Source organism: Leptopilina heterotoma, unplaced genomic scaffold (genome assembly GCF_015476425.1).
Source record: "Leptopilina heterotoma isolate Lh14 unplaced genomic scaffold, ASM1547642v1 Lhet_157, whole genome shotgun sequence".
NCBI classification, from domain to species: Eukaryota; Metazoa; Arthropoda; class Insecta; order Hymenoptera; family Figitidae; genus Leptopilina; species Leptopilina heterotoma.
The window spans coordinates 962582-987924 of record NW_025110871.1 but is presented as its reverse complement, the minus strand read 5'-3'; the positions used below and the strand labels follow the sequence as shown (position 1 = coordinate 987924).

The 25343-nt window shown below is 23.0% G+C and overlaps 1 protein-coding gene across 1 annotated transcript; it reads right to left on the bottom strand.

The window, feature by feature from the left end:
* Positions 1–3699: 3699 nt before the first annotated feature.
* LOC122498678 (nuclear receptor subfamily 2 group E member 1) lies at positions 3700–25343 on the bottom strand. The gene is made up of 5 exons (XM_043606529.1): positions 25111–25343; positions 24843–24959; positions 10537–10773; positions 9966–10258; positions 3700–6365 (listed from the first exon to the last, which is right to left on the bottom strand). Exons 2-5 carry the CDS (start codon positions 24934–24936, stop codon positions 5697–5699), a joined length of 1293 nt encoding a protein of 430 aa, XP_043462464.1. The 5' UTR covers positions 24937–24959; positions 25111–25343; the 3' UTR covers positions 3700–5696.

Here is a 25343-nt window from a genome sequence, read left to right as displayed (position 1 = left end):
AATAATACTTCCTTCTTAAACAAAAAATTTATTTACCGGTCAAAATCAAAGAGTTAAAATTCAGGTCAGTTCTGTAAATCAGGGAAATTGTTGTCACAGGTCAGGGAAAAGTCAGGGAAATTAGAATTAGTCAAGGGAATCAGGAAAAAAGGATTTTTATTAAAAGTACTAAAAAAAATTAAATTTTTAGAATTTATGAGAAAATTCTGAATATTTCTGTCTTTTTTGTTTGACTTATAAACTATAGGACATTATGACAAATTCGAATATAAAACCTTTTAAATTTTTCTATATCTAACAATAATTTCTTTTCAAATAACTTAATTCTTGAAGAACAATCATAAAATTATTACTTATAAATTATTTAATGAATAATTTTACTTAAAAATTTCAAAATTAATTGAATTATAAAAGAGTGTTTACAATCTTTATATGAATAGATGAAATTAAAAGGTTTCAATTTGATATTTTAGAAAATTTCAATTTTTAATGAATTTAAATAGAAATTTTAAGAACATCTGGATTACAGAAATTCAATTATTTTCAAAGGTGATGAACTTCTTCGCATAAGTTCAATTATGTTCAAAAATTCAAAAAAAAATTCTCGTCAAAATTTCAATTATCTTTATAAATAATAAAATTCTTCGAAGCAATTCAATTATTTAAGAAATTTCAATAAAATTCTTCCCTAATATATATAGAATTCAATTCTTTTCAAAAATAAAATTTTTCAGAGGAATTCAATTATTTAAAAAAAAATTTAAGAAACTTTCAAGTCAGATTTCAATTATTTTCAATTTTTTAAAGAAATTTCTCGACATAATTTTTAATTATTTTCAAATAGTTTTCAAAAGTTCTGAGAAAATTAATTATTTTTAAAAATTTGAATAAAATTCTTCGCAAGATATCAATTATTTTCAAAAATAAAAAAAGTTTTCTCAATAATGTTTATAAAAATCTTCGAAACAATTTAATTATTTTCGTAAAAAATAAAATTCTTCGAAGTAATTCAATTATTTAGGAAATTTCAATAAAATTCTTGACATAAATTCAATTAAGTTTAAAAATTTTTTTTGAATTTTCGTCAAAATTTCAATTATCTTTAAAAATATTAAAATTCTTCTCCGAAAATCAATTATTTTCAAAAAATTTAATAAAATTCTTGTCAAAGTTCCAATAATTTAAAAAAAATTTCCGCATTTTAATTATTTTAATAAAATTTTCCAAAAGAATTCAATTATTTAAACAAAATTTTAATAAAAATTTCACAGAAATTCAATTACTTATCAATTATTTATAAATTTTGTTCTACAAATTCAATTATTTTTAATTTTTTAATGATGTTTCAAAATTCAAATATATACAGAGAATTGAAAAAAATATTTCTGAGAAATTCAATTATTTCGCAAAATTTTAATAAAAAAAAAAAAAAAAAATTTTTTAAATTCTATTATTTAACCAAATTTTGACAAAATTCTTTACAAGATTTAATTAATAAAATTGCAATTTTAATAAAATTTTCCTATACAATTCAATCATTTTCAATACATTTCTTCTTAAGAATTCAATTATTTTTATAAATAATACATTTTTTATGGGAATTCAATTATTTAAAAAAAAATTTCATAAAATTCTTCTCCAGATTTCAATTATTTTCAATTTTTTAATTGAAATTTCTCGATAGAATTTAATTATTTTAAAAAAGTTTTAGAAAATGTTGAGAAATTCAATTATTTAAAAAAATTTGAATTAAATTCTTCACAAATAAAATTCTTCACTGTAATTCAATTTTTTGAAAAAAATGTTTAATAAAATTCTTCGCAAGAATTCAATTATTTTCATCAATAACAAAACTTGTCGCGCAGAATTTCAATTATTTTTTGTACAATTTTAAATAAAATAATAATAATAATAATATTAAATGTAAAGCTATCAGTAAAAAATTAATAATTTGATTTGATTAAAATATTATTTTAATATTATTTTTTGAAAATTCCCATATATACAATATTAAAAATTTTTCGAAACTACTAAATAAAAAAAAAATAAAACTTCTCTAAAAATAAAAAATATAACTGGAAAAATAAATTTCTTTCGTTGACATTGAATGTGATTTAACTGGGTTAACTTTTCAGGAAGTGAATATATTATAGAAACCCCAGAAGCTACTTAACGATGCGAATTGTGCTTTGGAAACACCTTCGGGGTGGAGATTGTTTACCTGAGTAATTTGTCAGTACATTAAATTTGAATGGTAGTAAAACCTTTCTGTGGAAATTGTACTGCCACGGTTCTATTCTATTAATGCTTGTCTAGAGGGGCTAAGGGGGGTGAGTATCTTTTCATCTTTTCCACAGTCCATTCTTGCATTCAAAATAATAAATTCAAAAGAAAAATCCTCTCTTTCCAAATATAAAATACGACAGGAAAAAATTTTTAAATTTCACACATCTCTTTCTTTTGGAAATTTTTTTTATTAAATAAATAATGTTAGCAAAAATTTTCTTATTTCGATTAAGTATTTATTATTTATTAAATAATTTAATAATTTAATTATTTAATAATTAAAAAAATTAAACTAATAATTAAAATCAAATTTTTTTACTTTTCATTAAGTTTGCTATTTATTATTTATTAAATAATTAAATTATTATTTAGTACACAATATTCATTATTTACCATTTTCTTTAACTAAAATTTCAGAAATTTAATTAAAAATGTTTTGTTTAAAAATCATTTTAGTGAAAATTTTTTTTTTTTTGGGAATCAAAATAATTTAAAAGTGTTGGAGTATTTTATTTGTGAGCGAAGAAAATACATAGGGGTATAAACAAACTGAAAAATCTCTTCAAAAAATTTGTTTTGTTCACAAGTGCCAACATCAGTTCTTATCGCGTTCAGTCATGCGAAATCTGAGAGTCACTTGTAATTTTTTTTTCAGTGTTGCACACTTGCTCGTTATGTGAATATATCGGTTTCATTATATGGATATTGTGTCGATTCTCACGTCATTCAGGCAATGTTTTTTGTGTATGTGTAATATGACGGAAAATCGTCAGTTAAGGTACTTTATAGTCATTTTACAATAGTTTAAAAAAATTCTTTATTTTTATTTACAAGTATTTACCAAATCGTTTAGTGATACTTTGTATTTAGCGTCGACGTTTGGCGTTCAAAAAAAAATATTTTTTAATAAATAACTAAATTTATAAATAATAAAAGTTTTTCGATTAGAGTCCTTTTTGAAATTTACAATTCAATTATTAATTATTATTTATCAACTATTAAAAGATGTATTTTGTTTGTTAACAATAAAACAACTTTTTATAATTTAATTAAAATAATTAATAATATAATAGAAAATAATAATAAATAATATTAAAACTAATAAATAATATAATAATAAAAAAAAATTTTAATTTCTATCTTTAAAATTTTGTAAATTTTGAAAACATTTAACGATTTAAAATTTTTAAATTATAAAATTATATATAAAAATTAAAAATTTTAAATTTAAAAATTATAAAATTATAAAAAAATTAAAAATTCGAATTTAATTTAATTTCTAAGAAAAATATAGTGTGAAAAAAATACTTCTTTTGTAGTTTAGAAAAGCCAAAAAAAAACAGGGTAATAATAATAAAACGAAAAATATTTATTTTTATATAAGTTGTAACATCTTTATTTTATATACTTTTTTGGCATATATATGAATTGTCTACATATAACTGATGTATATATATAATTATTAAAACGCGCAGCGAGTGCCTTAGTAAATAAAAATATGTACAACATAAAATTCGAAAAAAAATTGTATTGCAACTATGTTTGCATGATAAAATACGAGAAAAATTTTATTTTTTAAAAAAAAGGCTTAAATTTCATATACACACGTTAAAGGACAATTTTTATCTATTTCTATGTACAATTTTTTTTTTAAATATCTACACGATAGAATATATTTACAACATATGATTCTTTTTTTTCTATCAATCAATAGCATACAGTCTTGTACCACGTTTTCCAGATTCTTATTTTTTTTTTTTTTTAAATTTTCCAATCAATTAACCTGGGAGAATTTTTTTTTTTTTCGATTCAAAAGAAATTATCGATTATTACTAATAGTATATAAATTATAAATTAATAGATTTTCGTTTTTATTTTAATATTTCATTATTTCGCAAAAGTGAATTCACAGAATTCTTAATAAGTTTTATTTATAAAAAAAGTACAATATTTTTTCTTTTTTATAACAATTGTTTTACAATAAAATATATTTTTGGGAACACGTTTGAAACGCGTTTTTTTTTTGCACTATGGCCGAAATAATCGATAAAAAAATTTGAATCAATCAAAAATGGTTGGGAAAAAAATTCTCTAAGTTACAATTGTGAAATCTCTATCGTGAAAGTTTGCTTGACGCGGTGAAAAATTTGCGACTTTGACTTTGAATTTTATTTTCACTCTGACTTTGACTTTGAGAATCAAAGTGGAAGTCAAAGTTAAATTGAAAGTCAAAAAGAAAGTCAAACTCAGAATCAATATCGAAGTCAAAAATTAATGTTAATATTAATGTCAAAGTCAAGGTTAAAATTATAATCAAAGTCATAGACGTTTTTTAATTTACAAGATTATAAATGCTGAAGAGAGTAAAATTTTTTTTTGCTGCGATGAGCGTAACTTTTACTTATAGAGTCACATATATTGGAAAAATTACAATACATATAATATTCTGTTAACGTATTTCCGGTACATAATTTAGGTACATGTGTTCTTTTTTTTCTTTTTTCTTCCTCAATTTATTGCTTCCACTGCACTTTGTGCACATTTTGGAATTTAATGCTCTTCTTTTCTTTCTTTTTTCATAAAAAAAATATTCTTCTAAATTTTAATTTATCGTGATATGTTTATATCACAGATTTACTTTTATCAACATTTTATATACACACATATATATATATACTATTTGTTTGCGCCGCTTGTTCAATATCGTTAGACGATTAACCAAACGATGATATATTGCCTATATGCCTAGAAAAATGCACCTTGAGTTTGGAAAAACCAAAGTTTGAAAGACCAAAACTTTTGGAAAAATTAAAGTTTAAAAAACCAAAGTTTGGAAAACCCAAAGTTTGAAAGACCAAAACTTGAAAAAATTAAAGTTTGAAAGACCAAAGTTTGGAAAACCCAAAGTTTGAAAGACCGAAACTTGGAAAAATTATAGTTTGAAAACCCAAAGTTTGAAAGACCGAAACTTGGAAAAATTAAAGTTTGAAAGACCAAAGTTTGGAAAACCCAAAGTTTGAAAGACCAAAGTTTGGAAACCCAAAGTTTGAAAAACCCAAAGTTTGAAAGGCCAAAACTTGAAAAAATTAAAGTTTGAAAGACCAAAGTTTGGAAACCCAAAGTTTGAAAGATCAAAGTTTGAAAAACCCAAAGTTTGAAAGACCAAAACTTGAAAAAATTAAAGTTTGAAAACCCAAAGTTTGAAAGACCAAAGTTTGGAAACCCAAAGTTTGAAAGACCAAAGTTTGAAAAACCCAAAGTTTGAAAGGCCAAAACTTAAAAAAAAATAAAGTTTGAAAGACCAAAGTTTGGAAAACCCAAAGTTTGAAAGACCGAAACTTGGAAAAATTAAAGTTTAAAAGACCAAAGTTTGGATTTTTGTTTTCAAACACTTTTGCGGTTTTTGAAACTCAAGGCGATTTGTACATATCGCAAATAATTCTCTCCATTGGAATAATGCCAATTGTGCGTCTAAAGAAGAGTTCCTCAATTGTTCCCGGTGAGATGCACTTTAATGTTGGTAAGAGTAGTAAAATTTTACCAAATCTCAATGTACCATAGGCAATGGAACTCAATTGATGACCCAATGCTATTTGAAAATTGTCCCTTAATCTAGCGACTGTTGCTGGATCGCGTAATTTACCCATTGGCGCACCATTTGTTGGCGATGATGATCCATTACTGCTTGGACTGCTTGGCAGTGCTTCGCATTCAAGACCGGCTTTAAATAAAACAATAGCCTTAATGCAGGCATATTCATTAGCACTGAGATTCATTGCATGAAAACTTAATAATGTCTCACGAAATCTATTCACTTGAAATGCGAGAGAAAGACTTTGGGATCTTGGTGGTAGAAGGGATGTTGGATCTAAGTTTGGTAATATTTGCGCTGCTGTGAGGAGGAATAATTCACGCCACGATGCTTCGAGGAGTGTTAATTGATCGTCCATCGATAGACCCGAACCTGATGTCAAGTCCCTCGCCCAACGGACATTGATGAAGAGAATTTGTGCCGCTTGCTCGCAAACTGGCTCTGGAGTAATGGCCGGCATTATTGGTATTCCAGCTGTGAGCGGTATCTGGAGGAATATTTTTAAATTAGAAAAAAGAAGTTTCGTTGAAAAAAAGGGATTTTAAAATCTCTTTTTTAGATTCAATGTTATAACACTAAATCCTAAATACTGTTATTAACCTAATGCCCCCACAGCATCTAAACTTGCCATTGACAACATTCGTTGAATTTTGTCAACTTTCAGTGAAACTTTCAGTGAAACAGTGAAACTTTCATTAATATTGTCAATGATGCTGCAAGTTTAGATGCTGTGGGGGTTGTATCAAATTGCCCAACGAATTGGTACCAAAAATTTGGAGCAAAAGATCAAAAATTGATACAAATGTTTGACTTCAAAAACATATACTTTATTAATACAGTTGCCACAGGTCAGAGAAGTCAGGGAAATTAGAATTAGTCAGGAAAAAGTCTGGGGTTTTTTATTAAAAGTACTGAAAAAAATTATTACAAGAAAATTCTGAATTTTTGTGTCTCTTTTGTTTGCCACATAAACTATATGAAATTACCACGAATTCTAATAAAAAAAACCTTTAAAATTTTTCTATATCTGACAATAATTTATTTTCAAATAACTTAATTCTTGAAGAACTATAATAAAATTATTACTTATAAATTATTTAATGAATAATTTTACTTAAAAATTTGAAAATTAATTCGATTTCAAAAAAGTTGTGTTTACAATTTTCATATATGAAATATAGATGAACTTCAATGGTTTAAATTTGAAATTTTCTAAAATTTCAGTTTTTAATAAATTGAAATTGAAATTTTAGGAACAATAACTGATTACAGAAATTCAATTATTTTCAAAAGTGATAAACTTCTTCGCATAAATTCAATTATATTCAAAAAATTTTTTAAATTCTCGTCAAAATTTCAATTATTTTTATAAATAATAAAATTCTTCTCCGAAATTCAATTATTTTCGTAAAAAATTTAAGAAAATTCTTGGCAAAATTTCAATAATTTTCAAAAATTCATTTCAATTATCCAAAATAATTCAATTATTTAAACAAAATTTTAGTAAAAATTTCACACGAATTCAATTACTTACCAATTTTTTTTTATAAATTTCTTCCTACTAATTCAATTGAGGCCTTGGATCGAATAACTCGCCCGACGCTCGGAGGAACGCGCAACTGCCAGTCAGTGAGCAGTGAGCGCCTCTGGGCCACTCACTGCTACCCGACTGGTATTAGAGCGTGTCTTCGAGCGTCGGGCGAGTTATTTGATCCAAGGCCTCAATTATTTTAATTTTTTAATGAAGTTTCGCGAAAGAATTCAAATATATTCAGAGAATTGAAAAAAATTTTTAAATAGTTCTGAAAAATTCAATTATTTCGAAAAATTTAAATAAAATTCTTTTAAAAATTCTTTTATTTAAAAAAATTTTCACAAAATTCTTTACAAGGTTTAGTGAATAAAATTGAAATTTTAATAAAATTTTCCTTTACAATTCAACTATTTTCAATACATTTCTTTTTAGGAATTCAATTATTTTTACAAATAATATATTTTTTATAAGAATTCAATCATTTAAAAAAATTTGAATAAAATTCTTCACTAGAAATCAATTATTTTCATAAATAATAAAAATTTTCTCGAGAATTCAATTATTTAAAAAAATTTTGATAAAATGCTTCATAAATTTGAAAAATTATAATAAATAAATTGATCATAGAATACAATTATTTTCGTAAAAATATAACATTCTTTTTAGGAATTCAATTATTGTCAACAATGTTTATAAAAATCTTCGAAATAATTCAATTATTTTCGTAAAATATAAAATTCTTCGAAGCAATTCAATTATTTAAGAAATTTTGTTAAAATTCTTCCCAAGAATTTAATTCTTTTTAAAAATAAAATTTTCCAAAGAAATTCAATTATTTAAAAAATAATTTAATAAACTTCTTAGTCAGATTTCAATTATTTTCAATTTTTTAAAGAAATTTCTCGACAGAATTTAATTATTTTCAAAAAGTTTTCAAATATTTGAAGAAAATCAATTATTTTAAAAAATGTAAATAAAATTCTTTGCAAGAAATCAATTATTTTCATAAATATAAATACAATTTTTCTCGACAATTCAATTATTTAAAAAAATTTTAATGAAATGTTTCATAAATTTGAAAAATTATAATAAATAAATTGTTGATAGAATACAATTATTTTCGTAAAAATATAACATTCTTTCTAGGAATTCAATTATTGTCAAAATCAAAAATGTTTATAATAATCTTCGAAACAATTCCAATTATTTGCCGTAAAAAATAAAATTCTTCGAACCAATTTAATTATTTAAGAAATTTTAATAAAATTTGTCTCAAGAATTCAGTTCTTTTCAAATAAAAAATTTTTCACAGGACTTCAATTATTTTAAAAAAATTTAATAAAATATTCTTCTTCAGATTTCAATTATTTTCAATTTTTTAATGATATTTCTCTCGATGGTATATATAATTATTTCCAAAAAGTTTTAAAAAATTCTTAGAAAATCAATTATTTAGAAAAAAATTTGAATAAAATTTTTCTCAAGAAATTAATTATTTTCATAAATAAAAATATTTTTCTCTGAAATTCAATTATTTTTACAAATAAAATTTCCCATACGAATTCAATTATTTTTACAAATAAAATTTCCCACAGGAATTCAATTCTTTACAAAAATGTTTAATAAAATTCATTGCAAGAATTCAATTATTTTCATAAATAACAAATCTTGTCGCAGTAGAATTTCAATCATTTTTTATATAATTTTAAATAAAATGATAGAAAAATTGCGTTTACTTTTAAAATTTTTTTTAAAATTCGCCGACAGAATTCAATTATTTTTAAAAATTTTGATAAAATTCTTCATGAAAGTTCAATGTTAAGAAATATTCGATTATTTAATAAATTATTTATTTTTCTATTTTAATAATTATGAATTCTCTAAAAAGTTTCTAATAAAATATTGATTAAAAAATGAATTTCACTTATAATTTAAAATTATAATTGAATATTAAAAGCATTATTATAGCGTGAATTTTTAGAAATAATTGAATTTTGAAAAGGGTTCAAATTAAAATCTTGGAAAATTTGAATTTATCATTTTCTTATGATAAAAAATAATGATTTTATCACTCTGTCATTTTAAATGTATTATATTTTTATTATTTATTATATTCGACTCGGAGTAGTCGATTTTTTCGTGTTTTACTATATTCTCATTATAGTTATTATTGAATTTCAGAAGGTTTGAATTTAAGAATCTTAATTCCTATATGGAAAAATAATAATTATTAAATATTTATTCAAAAGGGAGTTATTTTATGTTTTCGAATAATTTTACTTTCGAAGAAATTTGTAAATAAATGTAATTAGAACATTTTTTTGAGTATCTGATAATTTTTTGAGTGAATCGGAATATTCTTCAGGTACAGGGAAAAAGTTAAAATCAGTCTGAAAAAAGTCAGGAAATTATAGGTAAAAGTCAGGGGAAAAAAATTAAATTTTCGTGGCAACCCTGTAGTAGTATATTTTTGATTTTGTTACTATCAAGAAAAACTGATTTATTGATTTTAAAAATGGGTGCAAATTAGGATTGAAATTTGTATTTAATTACCTTACACATGTTGATGCTAGCGTGTGCGTAGATTGGATGTGGCATTGTGTGGGGCACACGATGATGATGGTGATGATGGTGGTGGTGATGTGGTCCACTTGGTGGCATAATTGGAGGTTGAATTCGATGATCCAGTGGAGGTTTTGGAAGTGCAAGGTCCAACGCTGCTGCGGCGGCCGCAGCCGCAGCTGGCGTTGGTGGTACCAAAGTATTTATAACTTCCGGTTCCTTCAAGTACATCGCCATTTGTCTCCTGAGTGTTGAATTTCTCGGTCCTCTCTCATGTTGAACCGCTGTAATAAAAATACAATTATTAAATACTTTTGTTTTCTTCCTTCTAATTAAGAATCTACTACACTCGAACTCCGATTTAGCGGAATTGTCCGTTAAAGCGAAAAATACCTTAACAATTTAAAAAAAAAAATACCTTTAACAAATCAGGACAAAGAAAATCGTAAATCATAACCCGAAAATTCCGCTAAAACGGTATCCGCTAAATCGGCGCTCCAGTGTACTTTCAAATATTAACAGTTTTAATTTAAAAAAAAAAAAAATGTTTCCTCTCCCTTACCGTCTTTATTCATTCCGGCTTGTATGCATTTTGCCAAACGACAAGCGCGACATTGGTTTCTGTGTGTTTTGTCAACCGTGCAACCGCCCTCGGCCTTTGCTTTGCAATGATACTGTCGCGAACGTCTTATTGACCTCTTGAAGAAACCAGCACAGCCGTCGCAGGCAAATATTCCATAATGCTTCCCCGAGGAATGATCACGACACACTTTACATGGAATATCATATAAGATGCGACCTGAAACGAAAGAAAATATATTTTGTTAGCCGCATCATCAAAATAGAAATATTTACGCGCTCAGCAAAAAGGAAAAAAAAATGTGATTTTCCTTCTTTGTTGTAACAAAGAAGGTGTAAATCCCTTCCTTCCTCTTCTTTATATTCTCGCCCCGCAAGCATAAAGAACGCGCATGTATTTGTTGTACCAAAAATTGACAATCTTTTCACTTATATTTTGCTATATGCGAGTTATTTCCTAAAAGTTACCGTCAAAGTACTTTTCCGTTTTTCGTTTCACAATTTTTCTAAGGATAACAACTTTTGAGACAAAAAACGAAGCACCGTTTTGATTTGACAAATTTCATTAAAAAACTGAAAATAATTGAAATCTGACGAAGAATTTTATTAATTTTTTTTAAATAATTGAATTCTTGTGAAAAATTTTATTTCTAAAACGAATTGAATTCTTGGGAAGAATTTAATTAAAATTTCTTAAATAATTGAATTGCTTCGAAGAATTTTATTTTTTATGAAAATAATTGAATTGTTTCAAAGATTATTATAAACATTTTTGACAATAATTGTATTCCTAGAAAAAATGTTGTATTTTTACGAAAATAACTGTATTCTATGATCAATTAATTTATTATAATTTTTCAACTTTATGAAGCATTTCATCAAAATTTTTTAAAATAATTGAACTGTCGAAAAAAATTTTATTATTTATGAATATAATTGATTTCTTGCGAAGAATTTTATTCAAATTTTTTTAAATAATTAAATTCCCATAACAAAATGTATTACTTGTGAAAATAATTAAATTCTTGTGAAGAAATGTATTGAAAATAATTGAATTGTATTTTTATTAAAATTTAAATTTGCAATTTTATTAATTAAATCTTGTAAAGAATATTGGCAAATTTTTGTTAAATAATAGAATTTTTAAGAGAATTTTATTTAAATTTTTCAAAATAATTGATTTTTTCAGAAATTTATTTTTCAATTCTCTGTAAATATTTGAATTCTTTCGAGAAACATCATTATAAAAATTAAAAATAATTGAATTGGTTGAAAGAAATTTATAAAAAAATTGGTAAGTAATTAAATTCCTGTGAAATTTTTATTTAAATTTCGTTTAAATAATTGAATTCTTTTGGAAAATTTTATTAAAATAGTAGATATTTAAAATAATTAAAAAGATAAATTTTTTTTAAAAATTACTGACATTTAAACAAGAATTTTATTAAATTTTTTACGAAAATAATTTATTTTCGGAGAAGAATTTTATTATTTCCAAAGATAATTGAAATTTTGACGAGAATTTAAAAAAAATTTTACACATAATTGAATTTATGTCAAGAATTTTATAAAAATTTCTTAAATAATTGAATTACCTCGAGGAATATTTTTTTATACGAAAATAATTGAATTGGTTCGAAGATTTTTATTGACATTTTCGACAATAAATTGTATTCCGAAGAAGAATGTTATATTTCACGAAAATAATTTTATTCTATTATTAATTTATTTATTATAATTTTTCAAATTTTGTAAAGCATTTTATCAAAATTTTTTTTTTTGTGAAAATTTTGATTATTTAAGAAAATAATTGATTTCTTGCGAAGAATTTTATTCAAATTTTTTAAAATAATTGATTTTCTCAGAATTTTTGAAAACTTTTTGAAAACAATTAAATTGTGTCGAGAAATTTCTTTAAAAAATTGAAAATAATTGAAATCTGACAAAGAATTTTTTTTAATTTTTCGAAATAATTGAATCCAGTGTAAAATTTTGTTTTTGAAAAGAATTGAATTCTTGGGAAGAATTTTATTAAAATTTCTTAAATAATTAAATTAGTTCAAAGAATGTTATATTTTTACGAAAATATTTGTATTCTATGATTAATTTTTTTATTATATAATTTTTCAAATTTCTAAAGCATTTTATCAAAATGTTTTAAAATAATAGAATTTTCTAGCAAATTTTTATTATTTATGTAAATAATTGATTTCTTGCGAAGAATTTTATTCAAATTTTTATAAATAATTGAATTCCAATAAAAAAAATGTATTATTTTTGAAAATAATTGAATTTTATAAGAAAGTTTGATTAGAATTTCAATTTTATGAACTAAATTTTGTAAAGAATTTTGTCAAAATTTGTTTAATTAATAGTTTTTAAAAGAATTTTATTTAAATTTTTCGAAATAATCGAATTTCTCAGAAATATTTTTTTCAATTCTCTAAATATATTTGAATTTTGAATCTTCATTAAAAAGTTAAAAATAATATTGAATTGGTGGGAAAAAATTTATAAAAAATTGTTAAGTAATTGAATTCCTGTGAAATTTTTATTAAAATTTTGTTTAAATATTTGAATTCTTTCGAGAAACTTCCTTTAAAAAATTAAAAATAATTGAATTGATGGGAAGAAATTTATAAAAAAAAAAATTGGTAAGTAATTGAATTCGTGTGAAATTGTTATTAAAATTTTGTTTAAATAATTGAATTCTTTTGAAAAATTTTCTTCAAATAATAGATATTAAAAATAATTGAAATGAGTAAAATTTTTGAAATTTCGCCAAGAATTTTATTCAATTTTTTACGAAAATAATTGAATTTCGGAGAAGAATTTTATTATTTTTAAATAAGACAATTGAAATTTTGACAAGAATTTAAAAAAGTGTTTGAACATTGAATTTATGTGAAAAAGTTCATTACTTTTGGAAATATGTGAATTTCTGTATAATAATAATCATCAGTTGTTCCTAAAATTTCTATTTAAATTCATTATAAAAATTGAAATTTTCTATATATTAGTTTCAAATTGAAACTTTTGAAGTTCATCCATTTATATGAAGATTGTAAACGCAACTCTTTTGAAATTTAATTAATTTAAAGTTTTTATGTAAAATTAGTTATTAAATAATTTATAATTAATAATTTTTTATCTTTTGCTCCAAATTTTTGGTATTAATTCGTTGCACAATTTGATACAATGTTGCTGTGGGGGTATTACATAGGTTAACAATATTTTGTCTCAATTTGATATGCTTAGAAAAACTGTGTTCCGGAAATAAAAGCGACTACTGATGATAATATTAAGAGGCTGATATTAAAAGGATGATTTTAAAGGCTGACATTAAAACGCTGATATCAAAAATGATATTAAAAATAAAATTATTAAGAAGCTGATGCAAAAGGATGATATTAAAAGGCTATTATTAAAAGCCTGATATCAAAAATGATATTAAAAATAAAATTATTAAAAAGCTGATGCAAAAGGATGATATTAAAAGGCTATTATTAAAAGCCTGATATCAAAAATGATATTAAAAATAAAATTATTAAAAAGCTGATGCAAAAGGATGATATTAAAAGGCTGATATTAAAAGCATGACATTAATGGCTCGTATTAAAATGATGATGTTAAAAACTTAAAATGCAGATATTAAAAATGATATTAAAAATCCAAACAGTAAGAATAGTACCATAAGTAAAAGAACCAAAGAACAGAACCCAAGAATCGGTCCCGAAAGAAGAAGGGAGTCGAAATGTCTAAAAATGTTCAAGACCCTTTTTTTTTAGAAGCGTATATATTTTCAATCCAAAAACTACTTGATGCCTATATAATATAAGAAAAGAATAAAGAAATTTAAAGAATCGATTGCTAGATCACGATATACGATAAAGTGTCGTGTTTCTGGTTGTTCACTTAGAGGATGAATGCAGCAGCCACATCCGGTCTATTCAGAAGAATTTCATCAACTGGCTTGCTTTGAATGATGTGGGCGGAGTTCGCGACAAGGAGTTGGAAACCCTATTATAACACGACGACCTGCCAAGTATTTTTCAAGTCCCACGTTGCTTTTTGAATATGATGATGTTGATCATGACGATGATGCGATGATCATGATGACAGCGTTGAAGGCGAACTATATAACCCATAAAGAAAAGAAAAATTCCAAAATGATGATGATCATCAAGACAACTTATTGACGAGACTATAAAAACGAAACGGAACGACAAAAATCAAAATCCGTGTTTTCTTTCTTAGTATATATATATATATATATATATGTATATTCAAAATGGGACAAGAGACGTGCGACCATACGACGACTTTTTGTGTGTGTATATACAATTGACCGTTTAGGTCAGAAAGGAAGACGAGGAAGAGAAAAAAGGGACTTCTCGATTTTTTGTTGACAGCTGAGAGAACGATTTTGCGGGTGTGAATAAATAAATGTATTCGAAAATATGTCATATTAAGCAGTCACATTTTCACTCCCATCATTCTAACATCTTTTAGAAATATATATGACAAATTCGTCGTTTTATTCTTTTGAGACTATTTTCACAACTGGTTATTACAAACTATTAGTTCTCAAAAAAAAAAAAAAAAAAATAAGGAAAGGCGTGAGAAATTAAATATAATTTTTGCAAAAATTACAAACTTGTATATTTACCGCGTGGGAAATTTAAAAGAAATCTGAACTGAGAATTTTTGGGATAAGCTCCGCCTTTCTTATTATGAAAAGAAGATGTCCAATTAGGTGCAAAAAAAAGTCGCTTCAGTCGATATAAAATAGAAAAAAAAGTCGAAAAAGTCTTTCACTTAATTCAGTTTCATCACAAAAATTTAATTTTCGATTCTTCCGATCTTTCACTGATTACTAAATTTAATTATTTAAAACATGAATAATTTCGTTAAATAAATATTTAAATACTTTTTGTTTATTTTTGTACGGGAATAAAATTAAAAAAATTTCTATTCAAAACCTTCTGAAATTTAATAACTTCTCAAAATTACAACTTTAATTCTCTTAAAATTCAATTATTTTCGACAAATTTTTAATGAAACTTCTTCTCGAAATCAATTATTTTCAGGATGGCCACAAGTTTCAGTTTATCAATTTCCCTGACATTTCCCTGACAATTTACTGACATTAAAATTACTTTCCCTGACAAAATTCTTTTTACAGGAAAATATGAATGTTTACGGAAAATATATGGATAAAATTTATGAATTTAAATAATTTCTTAAAATTACAATATTATAACCCTTCGTGAATTCAATTATTTTTTACAAAAAAAAAAAATAATTGAATTTTTGAAAAATATTAATAAAAATGATCAAATTTTTGAAGAATTTTAATTATAAACAGAACCATGATTTCTCAAAAATTTTAATAACTCCAAAAAGTAAATTTTCATAAATTTTTATTTACATCGTTAGAAGATAATTGAATCTTAAAAAATTATTATAAAACAATTCTAATAATTAGTTTTTAAAAATATTTTAATGTAATTTTTCGAAAATAATTGAATTTCTTAAAAAAAAAATTGTATAATTTAAAAAACTATTTAATTTTTTTTTAAATTCTAATTAAAAATTTTAAACTTGATTGTATTCTCCAAAATGGTAAAAAGAATTCTAAAATGTTATTATTTTTGTATGTATTTGAATTTTTTGAAATATGTAATTGAAAATACTGAAAACATTGAATTTTAAAAAATTAGAAGCTAATTTTCATTAATTTTTATTTTTAAATTTACCTTTAAAGATTTTTCATTAAAATTTTTGATATTTCAATTATTTTCAAAATTTGTAATTAAAATTCTTCAAAAAATTCTTTTTAAAAATTGTAAATGAATACTTGAAATGTTTGAAAAAAAAGTCAAAAAAAGTCGTAATTTTTGAAAATAAGTCGAAAAAATTTTCAATTTTCTTAATTTCTCTGACATGTATGGCCACCCTGATTTTTAATAATTTTCCGAAATAAATTTAACCGAAACTGTCTCATGTTTTTTAAGTTATTAATTAATTTTCAAAAAATTATAATAAAGAAATTCTTAAAATTAATTTCTTTTCAAAAATATTTTAAAAATAATTTATGAAAGATAATATAGTTTTTCAATTATATAGAATTGAAAAATTTCCAAACAATTGAAATTTGGTAAATTTTGTTAAAAAAATAATTGAATTTTTAAAGAATTTAAATTATTAATATATAAACGCGAATTTTTGGAAATTTGTATTTAAAAATATTGAAAATAATTGAATTTTAAAAAATTAGAATGCAAAAATTCCAAGAATTCTTTTTATCAAAAATATTTTAATATTATTTTTTTGTAGCTAATTTTCCTTAATTACCATTTTTAAATTTACACTATGAAGATTTTTCATTAAAATTTTTGAGAAATCAATTATTTTCAATTAAATTTTACAAAATTTCAATTATTCAAACTCTTTTTTTATTGTAAATTTTGAAAATTTATTTAGTAATTTATAAAAATAATTGAATTGTTTCGAAGAAATTATTAAAAATTTTAGGGAATAAATAATTGAATTTTATGGAAATATTTTTAAATATTTTAATTCTTCCGACAAATTCAATTAAAATATGAAATATTTTTTGAAAATAATTAAATTTCTGCAAAAAATTTTACTATTTATAAAAATAATTGAATTCTTGCGAAGAATGTTACCATTTATAGAAATAATTGAATATATTGTTTCGAAGGATTTATTAAGGATTTTAGAAAATAATTGAATTTATTCGAAATATATTAAAAATTGTTTTAAAAATTAAATTTTTAAAAAACACTTAAGGGCATTTGAACCTTGATGACGTTACAGATTGTGCAAAGCATGTGTGACGTCATCAAGGTTCAAATGCCCTTAAAAAAAATCAAAATTATTTTTATTTAAATTTTTGCAAAATTTCAATATTTATTAAAACTCTTTTCAATTGTATAAGTTTTGAAAATAAGTTGCATTTTATACTGAAAATTATTGCAATATTCGGAAGAAAAGTCGAAAAAGTTGTAATTTTTTAAAATAAGTCGAAAAAAGTCGAAAATGTTATAGTAATATAATTATTTTCAAAATTGGAAAACAGTTTTTTTTGAAAGTATTAAATTGATACTAAAGAGTATCAATTTGATACAAAAAATATCTATTGATCTAAATTTTTGTATCAAATTGATAAACTTAAGTATCAATATATATTTATAACACGTTCAAGAAAACTGAAATTTTTTCCCCACGCATAAATATTATTATATTTACACGAGAAAAAAAATCGATTTCATATATGCGGGAATCAAAATGTCATAAAGTTTGAATGTTTAATTAGCGTGGTTAATAAATACTTTCAAAGTGAATATGATAATATATAATATATATAGTCTAATAATACACTATAAATATATAATTATAGAATTTATTGTTGGGTCAACTTGGTAACTCATTAGCGATTTTTAAATACATGGAACTTTTTTCTCTTCTATAAAAGTTGTCATTGGAAAAAAAAGTCGTTTTATTTAACCCCCTTGTGTGAATTACATCCGGTCTTCATATTATGCGTTCTAGTAACTCTTGCACACATATTCAAAATCGATCTTATTTTCAGTTACAGAGTTTTATTTTTTTATTTTTTTTTTATTTTTATATAGAAGAAAGTGAAAGAGGAGATAAAAGCGCGCGTTTTAATATTATAACAAAAAAAAAAAAAAAATTAAAAGAAAGGGAAGAAATGGGATAGAAATTATTAATATATGAACGGATATAAAAAATTTACTTTTCGTGGCTTATAATATTGTATTTTTGCCACGCCTGCATTAGTTTTCAATAGCGCGCATTTGCCAAATGCAATTTTGATTGAGTTGCCATGATGGGCTTGCGTGTCGAGACCTTGTGTCGTCGTCTTTCGCTAAATATATCGATAACTTTTCCCATACTTTGCTTTCTATGTGAAGGGTGAGCTTGCACTTACCCTATCATTCGATAACTTTTTTTTTTCTACTTTTTTATTCAAGTTGCGTTTTATTGCTTATAGCATTTGTATATATATATATATATATAATATCGTTTATATAATACATATATATATAAAATATAATTTACTTATTTATATAAAGAGCCATGAAAAAAAAGAAGTAACTTTTTTGAATAAAAACTTCCAATTAAATAATTTTTATTTAAATCGCAAATAAATTTTTGACAATAAAAATTGTATTCCTAGGAAGAATGTTAAATATTACGAAAATAATTGAATTCTACGATCAATTTATGTTTATTATAATTTTTCAAATTTATAAAGCATTTTATCAAAATTTTTTAAAATAATTGAATTGTTGAAAAAAAATTTTATTATTTTATGAAAATAATTAATTTCTTGCGAAGAATCTTATTCAAATTTTTTGTAAATATTTAAATTCCCTCAAAAAAAGTGTATTATTTGTGAAAATAATTGAATTCTGAAGAAATGTATGGAAAATAATTGAATTGGACAGGAAAATTTTATTAAAATTACAATTTTTTAAGTAAATCTTGTAATTTTTACGTTTTACAGAAAGAATTGAATTTCTCAGAACTATTTTTTTTAATTCTCTGTATATATTAATTGAATTTTATCGAGAAATTTTTATTATAAAATTAAAAATAATTGAATTGGTGGAAAGAGATTAATAAAAAATTGGTAAGTATAATTGAATTCCTGTGAAATTTTTATTTGAATTTTGTTCAAATAATTGAATTCCTTTGGAAAATTTTATTAAAATAGTAGATATTATACCTAAAAATAATTGAAAGGAGGAAAATTTTTGAAAATAATTGAATCTGCGACGAAGAATTTTATTAAATTTTTTTATAAATAATTTAGTTCCTGTGAAAAATTTTATTTTTGAAAGAATTTTATTAAAATTTTTTAAATGTTAATTTTATTAATTAAATCTTCTAAAGAATTTTGTCAAAATTTTGTTAAATAATAGAAGTTTTAAAAGATTTTTATTTAAATTCTTCGTAAGAATTGAATTTATCAAAAAAATATATTTTTTAATTCTCTGTATATATATTTGAATTTTTTCGAGAAATTTCATTTTAAAATTAAAAATAATTGAATTGGTGGAAAGAAATTTATAAAAAAAAATTGGTAAGTAATTGAATTCCTGTGAAATTTTTATTAACATTTTGTTTAAATAATTGAATTCTTTTGGAAAATTTTATTAAAAGTAGATATTAAAAATATTTGAAATGAGGAAAATTTTTGAAAACTACACAGGAAAAAAAAAGTCTGACTCCGTTTACACCTTAAATTCAGCCCATGTATTTCACATAAGTCTGTCCTTGTTTAATGGGGCTGACTCCGTTTACACCTTAAATTCAGCCTCGAAAACAGGCTAAAAGTAAAACTTTTTTTTTAGTGTGTATTGAAATTTTGTCAAGAATTTTATTAAATTTTTCAACGAATATAATTGAATATCGTTGAAGATTTTTATTATTTCCAAAGATAATTGAAATTTTGACAAAAATTTAAAAAAGAATCTTCAACATAATTGAATTTATGCGATGAAGTTTATCACTTTTGAAAATAATTGAATCTCTGTAATCGCACAGTTGTTCTTGAAATTTCTATTTAAATTGATTAAAAATGGAAATTTTCTAAATTTCAAATTGTACCGAATTTAGTTATGATTTAAATAAAAATAATTTGATTCAAGTAAATATTTATTTTATAATAGCAGACCATGATTTTAAAATTGTAACAATTTTAGTCTAATAAATAATAATCGAAACAAATTTAGTCTAATAAATAAAAATATTATAACTAAAAAGAAAATAAATAAATAAATATAACTATTTTATAGTTTAACTATAAAAATCAAATATATATAAAAATACAACAACTAAAAATAAATTAAATAAAAAATTCAAAAATTATCAATAAAAAGTCATTTCTAAAAAGTGAAAAATATGCGAATAGGAAAAAATTATTAAAATAAAATTTGCTGACAATTTTTATATTATTCTTGAGTATAAATTAACTTTAACGTATTTATATACATGTCTCATTAAAAGATATACTAGACAATAATTTACATACGTTAATGCGTGTACATCACCTTCTAATTAGTTTGACGTGAGAGTGCGAGGGTGGAATTATCGATATTCGGAGGCAAACGAGGGTGATGATTATATTTTTTTTTTTTTTTTTGGGAGAGCATGGGAATTTTGCGACATGTGCATTACAAAATAAAAACTCATCGCGTTCGATTCTCACTATACGTTTATGTATAATTGAAAATAACTCTTATTCCAATGATACGGCTGGTTAGAGGGTTGTCTTGTTTTTAATACACACGTCAGATGTTCTCATCGATAATAACCTTTGTATAGAAGGGTAGAAATGCGTGCCCGATAATATTACAACGAACGCTAATAATGTCTCTTCATTTCATTATATATCTAAATCTCTATATATTAGAATTTATTATTCAAATTTATCCCTTTTCTCAAATTTATTATTCTTAATTTTTAGTTATTTTATTTTCTCCATTAGTTATTATTTTATTATTTATTTTATTATTTTCAATAATATATAATTATTTTTCGCTCATTTAACATTTTCTTGATTAATTATTTTTTATTATTATTTATTATTTATTATTTATTATATTATAATAATCATTAGATATTGTGATTATTATTCAAAATAATTTTTTTTACAATTAGTATTAATATTGTTAAAAATGATCTTATTTTTAAAAATATTTTTTATTATGATTAATTATTTATTTCATAATTTATAAAAATTAGTTACTTTGACTAATAATTAGATATTTTCTGTTGAGAATTATAGTCAAATTGACTATTTTATAATCAAAAAGACTATTTTATAGTCAAATAGACTATTTTATAGAAAAAAACCTATTTTATAGTCAAAAAGACTATTTTGCAGTCAAATAGACTATTTTATAGTAAAAAAAGACTATTTTGTAGTCAAATAGACTATTTTATAGACAAGAGGCCAATTTTATAGTAAAAAAGACTATTTTGTAGCCAAATAGACTATTTTATATTTAAAAAGACTAATTTATAGTGAAAAAGACTATTTTATAGTGAAAAAGACTATTTATAGTGAAAAAGACTATTTTATAGTCAAATAGAGTATTTTATAGACAAAAAGACTATTTTACAGTCAAAAAGACTATTTTGTAAACAAATGTACTATTTTGTATAGTCAAATGGACTATTTTATAGTCATTTTCTATACTATTTACTGAAGCAGAAAGTCAAACAAATTTTTACTAACAATTAACTATTTTTAACTATAATTCAAATTTAGAGACAACAAAAATTACATTTTTGTACCCTACATGTTTAAATACAATTCTCATCAAAAATTTGTTCCGCTTCTGTTTCTTTTTTTCTCGAGAAGAAATCATCGATAAATCGTCCCCCAATTTTAGTTTTGTGTATTACATATTTACCTGTCGGAGAGGTCATGCGATAGCCCCAATTTTCATCTCGTGTGAAACAAAGAGCATGTGGCATTTAAACGACAGGAGAGTATATTTTTGTGTTTATATATATAAAGAGAGAGAGAGAGAGAGTCGGTGAATTTGTAAGCGATAGAAATTCACCCCCGCAATATTAAGGCGGTCATCCATGAGAAAGTGTCGACAGATGTTTGAAATAATAGAATGTGGCGCACGAATCACCGTGAGCACACCAACAGGTTGTAATATATTAGTGCAGGAGATGCCCTCTTATATACTAATAAATGAACAAACATAATCATTTGGCGACGAATCACTGCTTTTTTTTGTTGCAGTTAATTATTTAATCATTAACAAAATAAGCATTTTTTCTTCACATAAACTTGTTGGAATTTTTTTTCCTTACTCTCTAAATCTGATTTAGTTACATTTGACTATAAAATAGTCTATTTGACTACAAAATGGCCTTTTTGACTATAAAAAAGTATTTTGACTATAAAATAGGCCTTTTGTCTATAAAATATTAGTCTATTTGACTATAAAATAGACTTTTTGACTATAAAATAATCCATTTGACTATTTTAGTCATTTTGACTATAAAATAGTCTTTTTCACTATAAATTTCCACTAACTTTTAGTCAAAAACTACTAATTTTTAGTTAAGAACAACAAACTAGTATTATAAAATTCTATACTAATCTTACTAGATGCCTTAGTAGTTTTATAGTCAAAAAGTCTATTTTATAGTCAAAAGGACTTTTTTGTAGTCAAAAAGTCTATTTCATAGTCAAAAAAATTATTTTGTAGTCAAATACACTATTTCATATAGTCTAAAGGCATATAAAATATAGTCTATCCACCAGTTAGTACTTTTTTTATTAAAAATTAGTAGTTTTTGACTAAAAATTGATAGAAACAATTACTAATTCAATTAATTTGTTAATGGGTTCTATTTCTTTATAGTCAAAAATAGGCTAATTTAATTTATTAAATGAATTGGTAAGTTTTTTGATTAATTTGTAGTGAGAAACTACTAATTTATAGTCAAAAACTACTAATTGATAACAGAAATGAGTATATAATATAATTTATTTGTTATGGTCACTATTTCAATTATTATAGTAACGTTTACCCAATGATTTATTACCTCAAAAAAATGATTTAGTAGTTTTCTACTACCAATTTTATAGTATTTAGTTTTTGACTAAAATATTTATCTAATTATTAGTAAATAAAAAACTAAAAAAATAGTCAAATTTGACTATAATTTATTTATTTATCATTACAGGAATTGAAACAAATTAAAAATAAAAAATGTTGTTTCTTTTTCAATATTGCTTCGATACATTTTATTGATTCAATCTCTAAATTTCGAAATTATATAAAAAAATTCAAAAATTTGTATTAGCAACAATTTTTAACTGTTTTCTTGTTTTTTTGTAATATTTTTTCCCTATTACATTATGATTATTTTACTAAATTTTTAAATGAAAACATTTCTCGGATAAAGAATTATTGAATTACAAATTTTCTCTAATTTCAGTTACTAAGAATTTACATTATTTTTTTAATTAAAGAAAAAAATTATATAGTTCAGAATTAAAGAAAATTTGAGTAATTTTCTTCAATTCTGAACTATAGATATAATTTTTCGAAAAAGAAAATTTTCACATTTTATTATTTTTGTCAATATGAAATAAAAGTAAAAAAAAAATATAAAATAAAACAAATATTCGATATTAAAAATTTTATTTAATAAACATTCAAATTACAGAATAAAAAAATGCGTGAATTATAAAAAAAAAGATTTTCTTCTTAATTTGCATAGGCAAGTTTCGAATATTGTGAAAAATAAGAAAGAAATAAAAATTAGAGAATAAATGAAAAGAACAAAAAATAAATAAACAATTGAAAATTAATAAAAAAATCCAAAAAGTAATTAAAAATACAATTCTTCCTCTTTGAGGAAGCAAATAGAAAATAAGGAGAAAATTATTTTTGAATTTTCACAGAATTTTTCACGAAAAAAAAAGAGAAAATATTTTTTTTATAAAAAAAAGAGTAGAAAAAGTAAAAATGTGATAAAAAATAAAATTGTGCGGTTGATAGAGGAATCTATTTACAAATAGAAAATTAATTTGCTTATAAAAAAGAAGAGTAGATATAATGTTAAAATGTGGCAAAAAATAAAATTGTGGTTAATAAAGAGGAATATATTTGCAAATAGAAAATAATAATTTGTTTATAAAGAAGAACAGTAGAAAAAGTTAAAAAATAATAAAAATATATAAAATTAGTTCTGTATAGAGGAGTTTTTTTTCCAAAAATTAAGAACAAAATTGCATGAAAATAATTTAAGAGAGCAAACTGAAAGAAAAACATTTTCTATTGTATACTCCATTGAAGACTTGTTCTATTTACATAAGGAATTTGTCATTTCTTTTTGGGAATCCCCTCTCTCTCTCTAATTGACTCTCCATTCTCTTATTGTCTAATACCAGTCGAATATTGTGATTGCCTCAGTCTAGACGAACACCACAGGTAATAGAAAGTCACTTTTCGCAAATTTTATCAACAATAACAAAATTTATCAAAATAAAAAGGTATTTTTCCTCACAATTCTTATATTTAAAGATTAGGTACGTATAACATTTATTGTTTTTCTTCTAAATCCATTTTATAAAAATAACCGAATATTTAAGAAATTGTCAAACTTTCTTGGTACACTGAATACAGTTAAAAAAAAAATAATTTTCGCAAAAAGTAAATTTTTTGCAAAAACAAAAAAAAAATTAAAACTCACTTGATGAGGGTTGCATTTTTTGTGTGCTAACCGACACATGTGTCATTGATGCCTCCTGCGCCTGCATTTTGTCCAAAATTCGTATTTTCTTCATTAAAACACCCTTTTTCACAGTCACTTTGAAAAAATAAAAAAAAACACTTTTTGAAAAAAAAAACGAAAAATTCTCGTTTAATTTGTTAAACAAAAACACGAGACATATATTTATATTAAATGTTCTTTGAAAGATCTTCTTTAAAAGAAGAATATTAGAAAAAAAAAATCCAACCGTTTCACTCTCGTCTAAACTCTTGAATGAATTCTCCAACTATCATCATCATCGCAGGATACAGGGAGAAAAATTTTTGTTCATAGGGTCGGTTTCTGATCTTGCCTTTTGAATTTGGTCCCAAACGGGGATTGGTCATAAGAGTTCCCTTTCCTCTAAGGAAGGGCGTGAACATTTTCAATGTATTTAGGGCCAACCCCTCGCCTTTTGGAGGGGTTGATTTTGCGTCGATG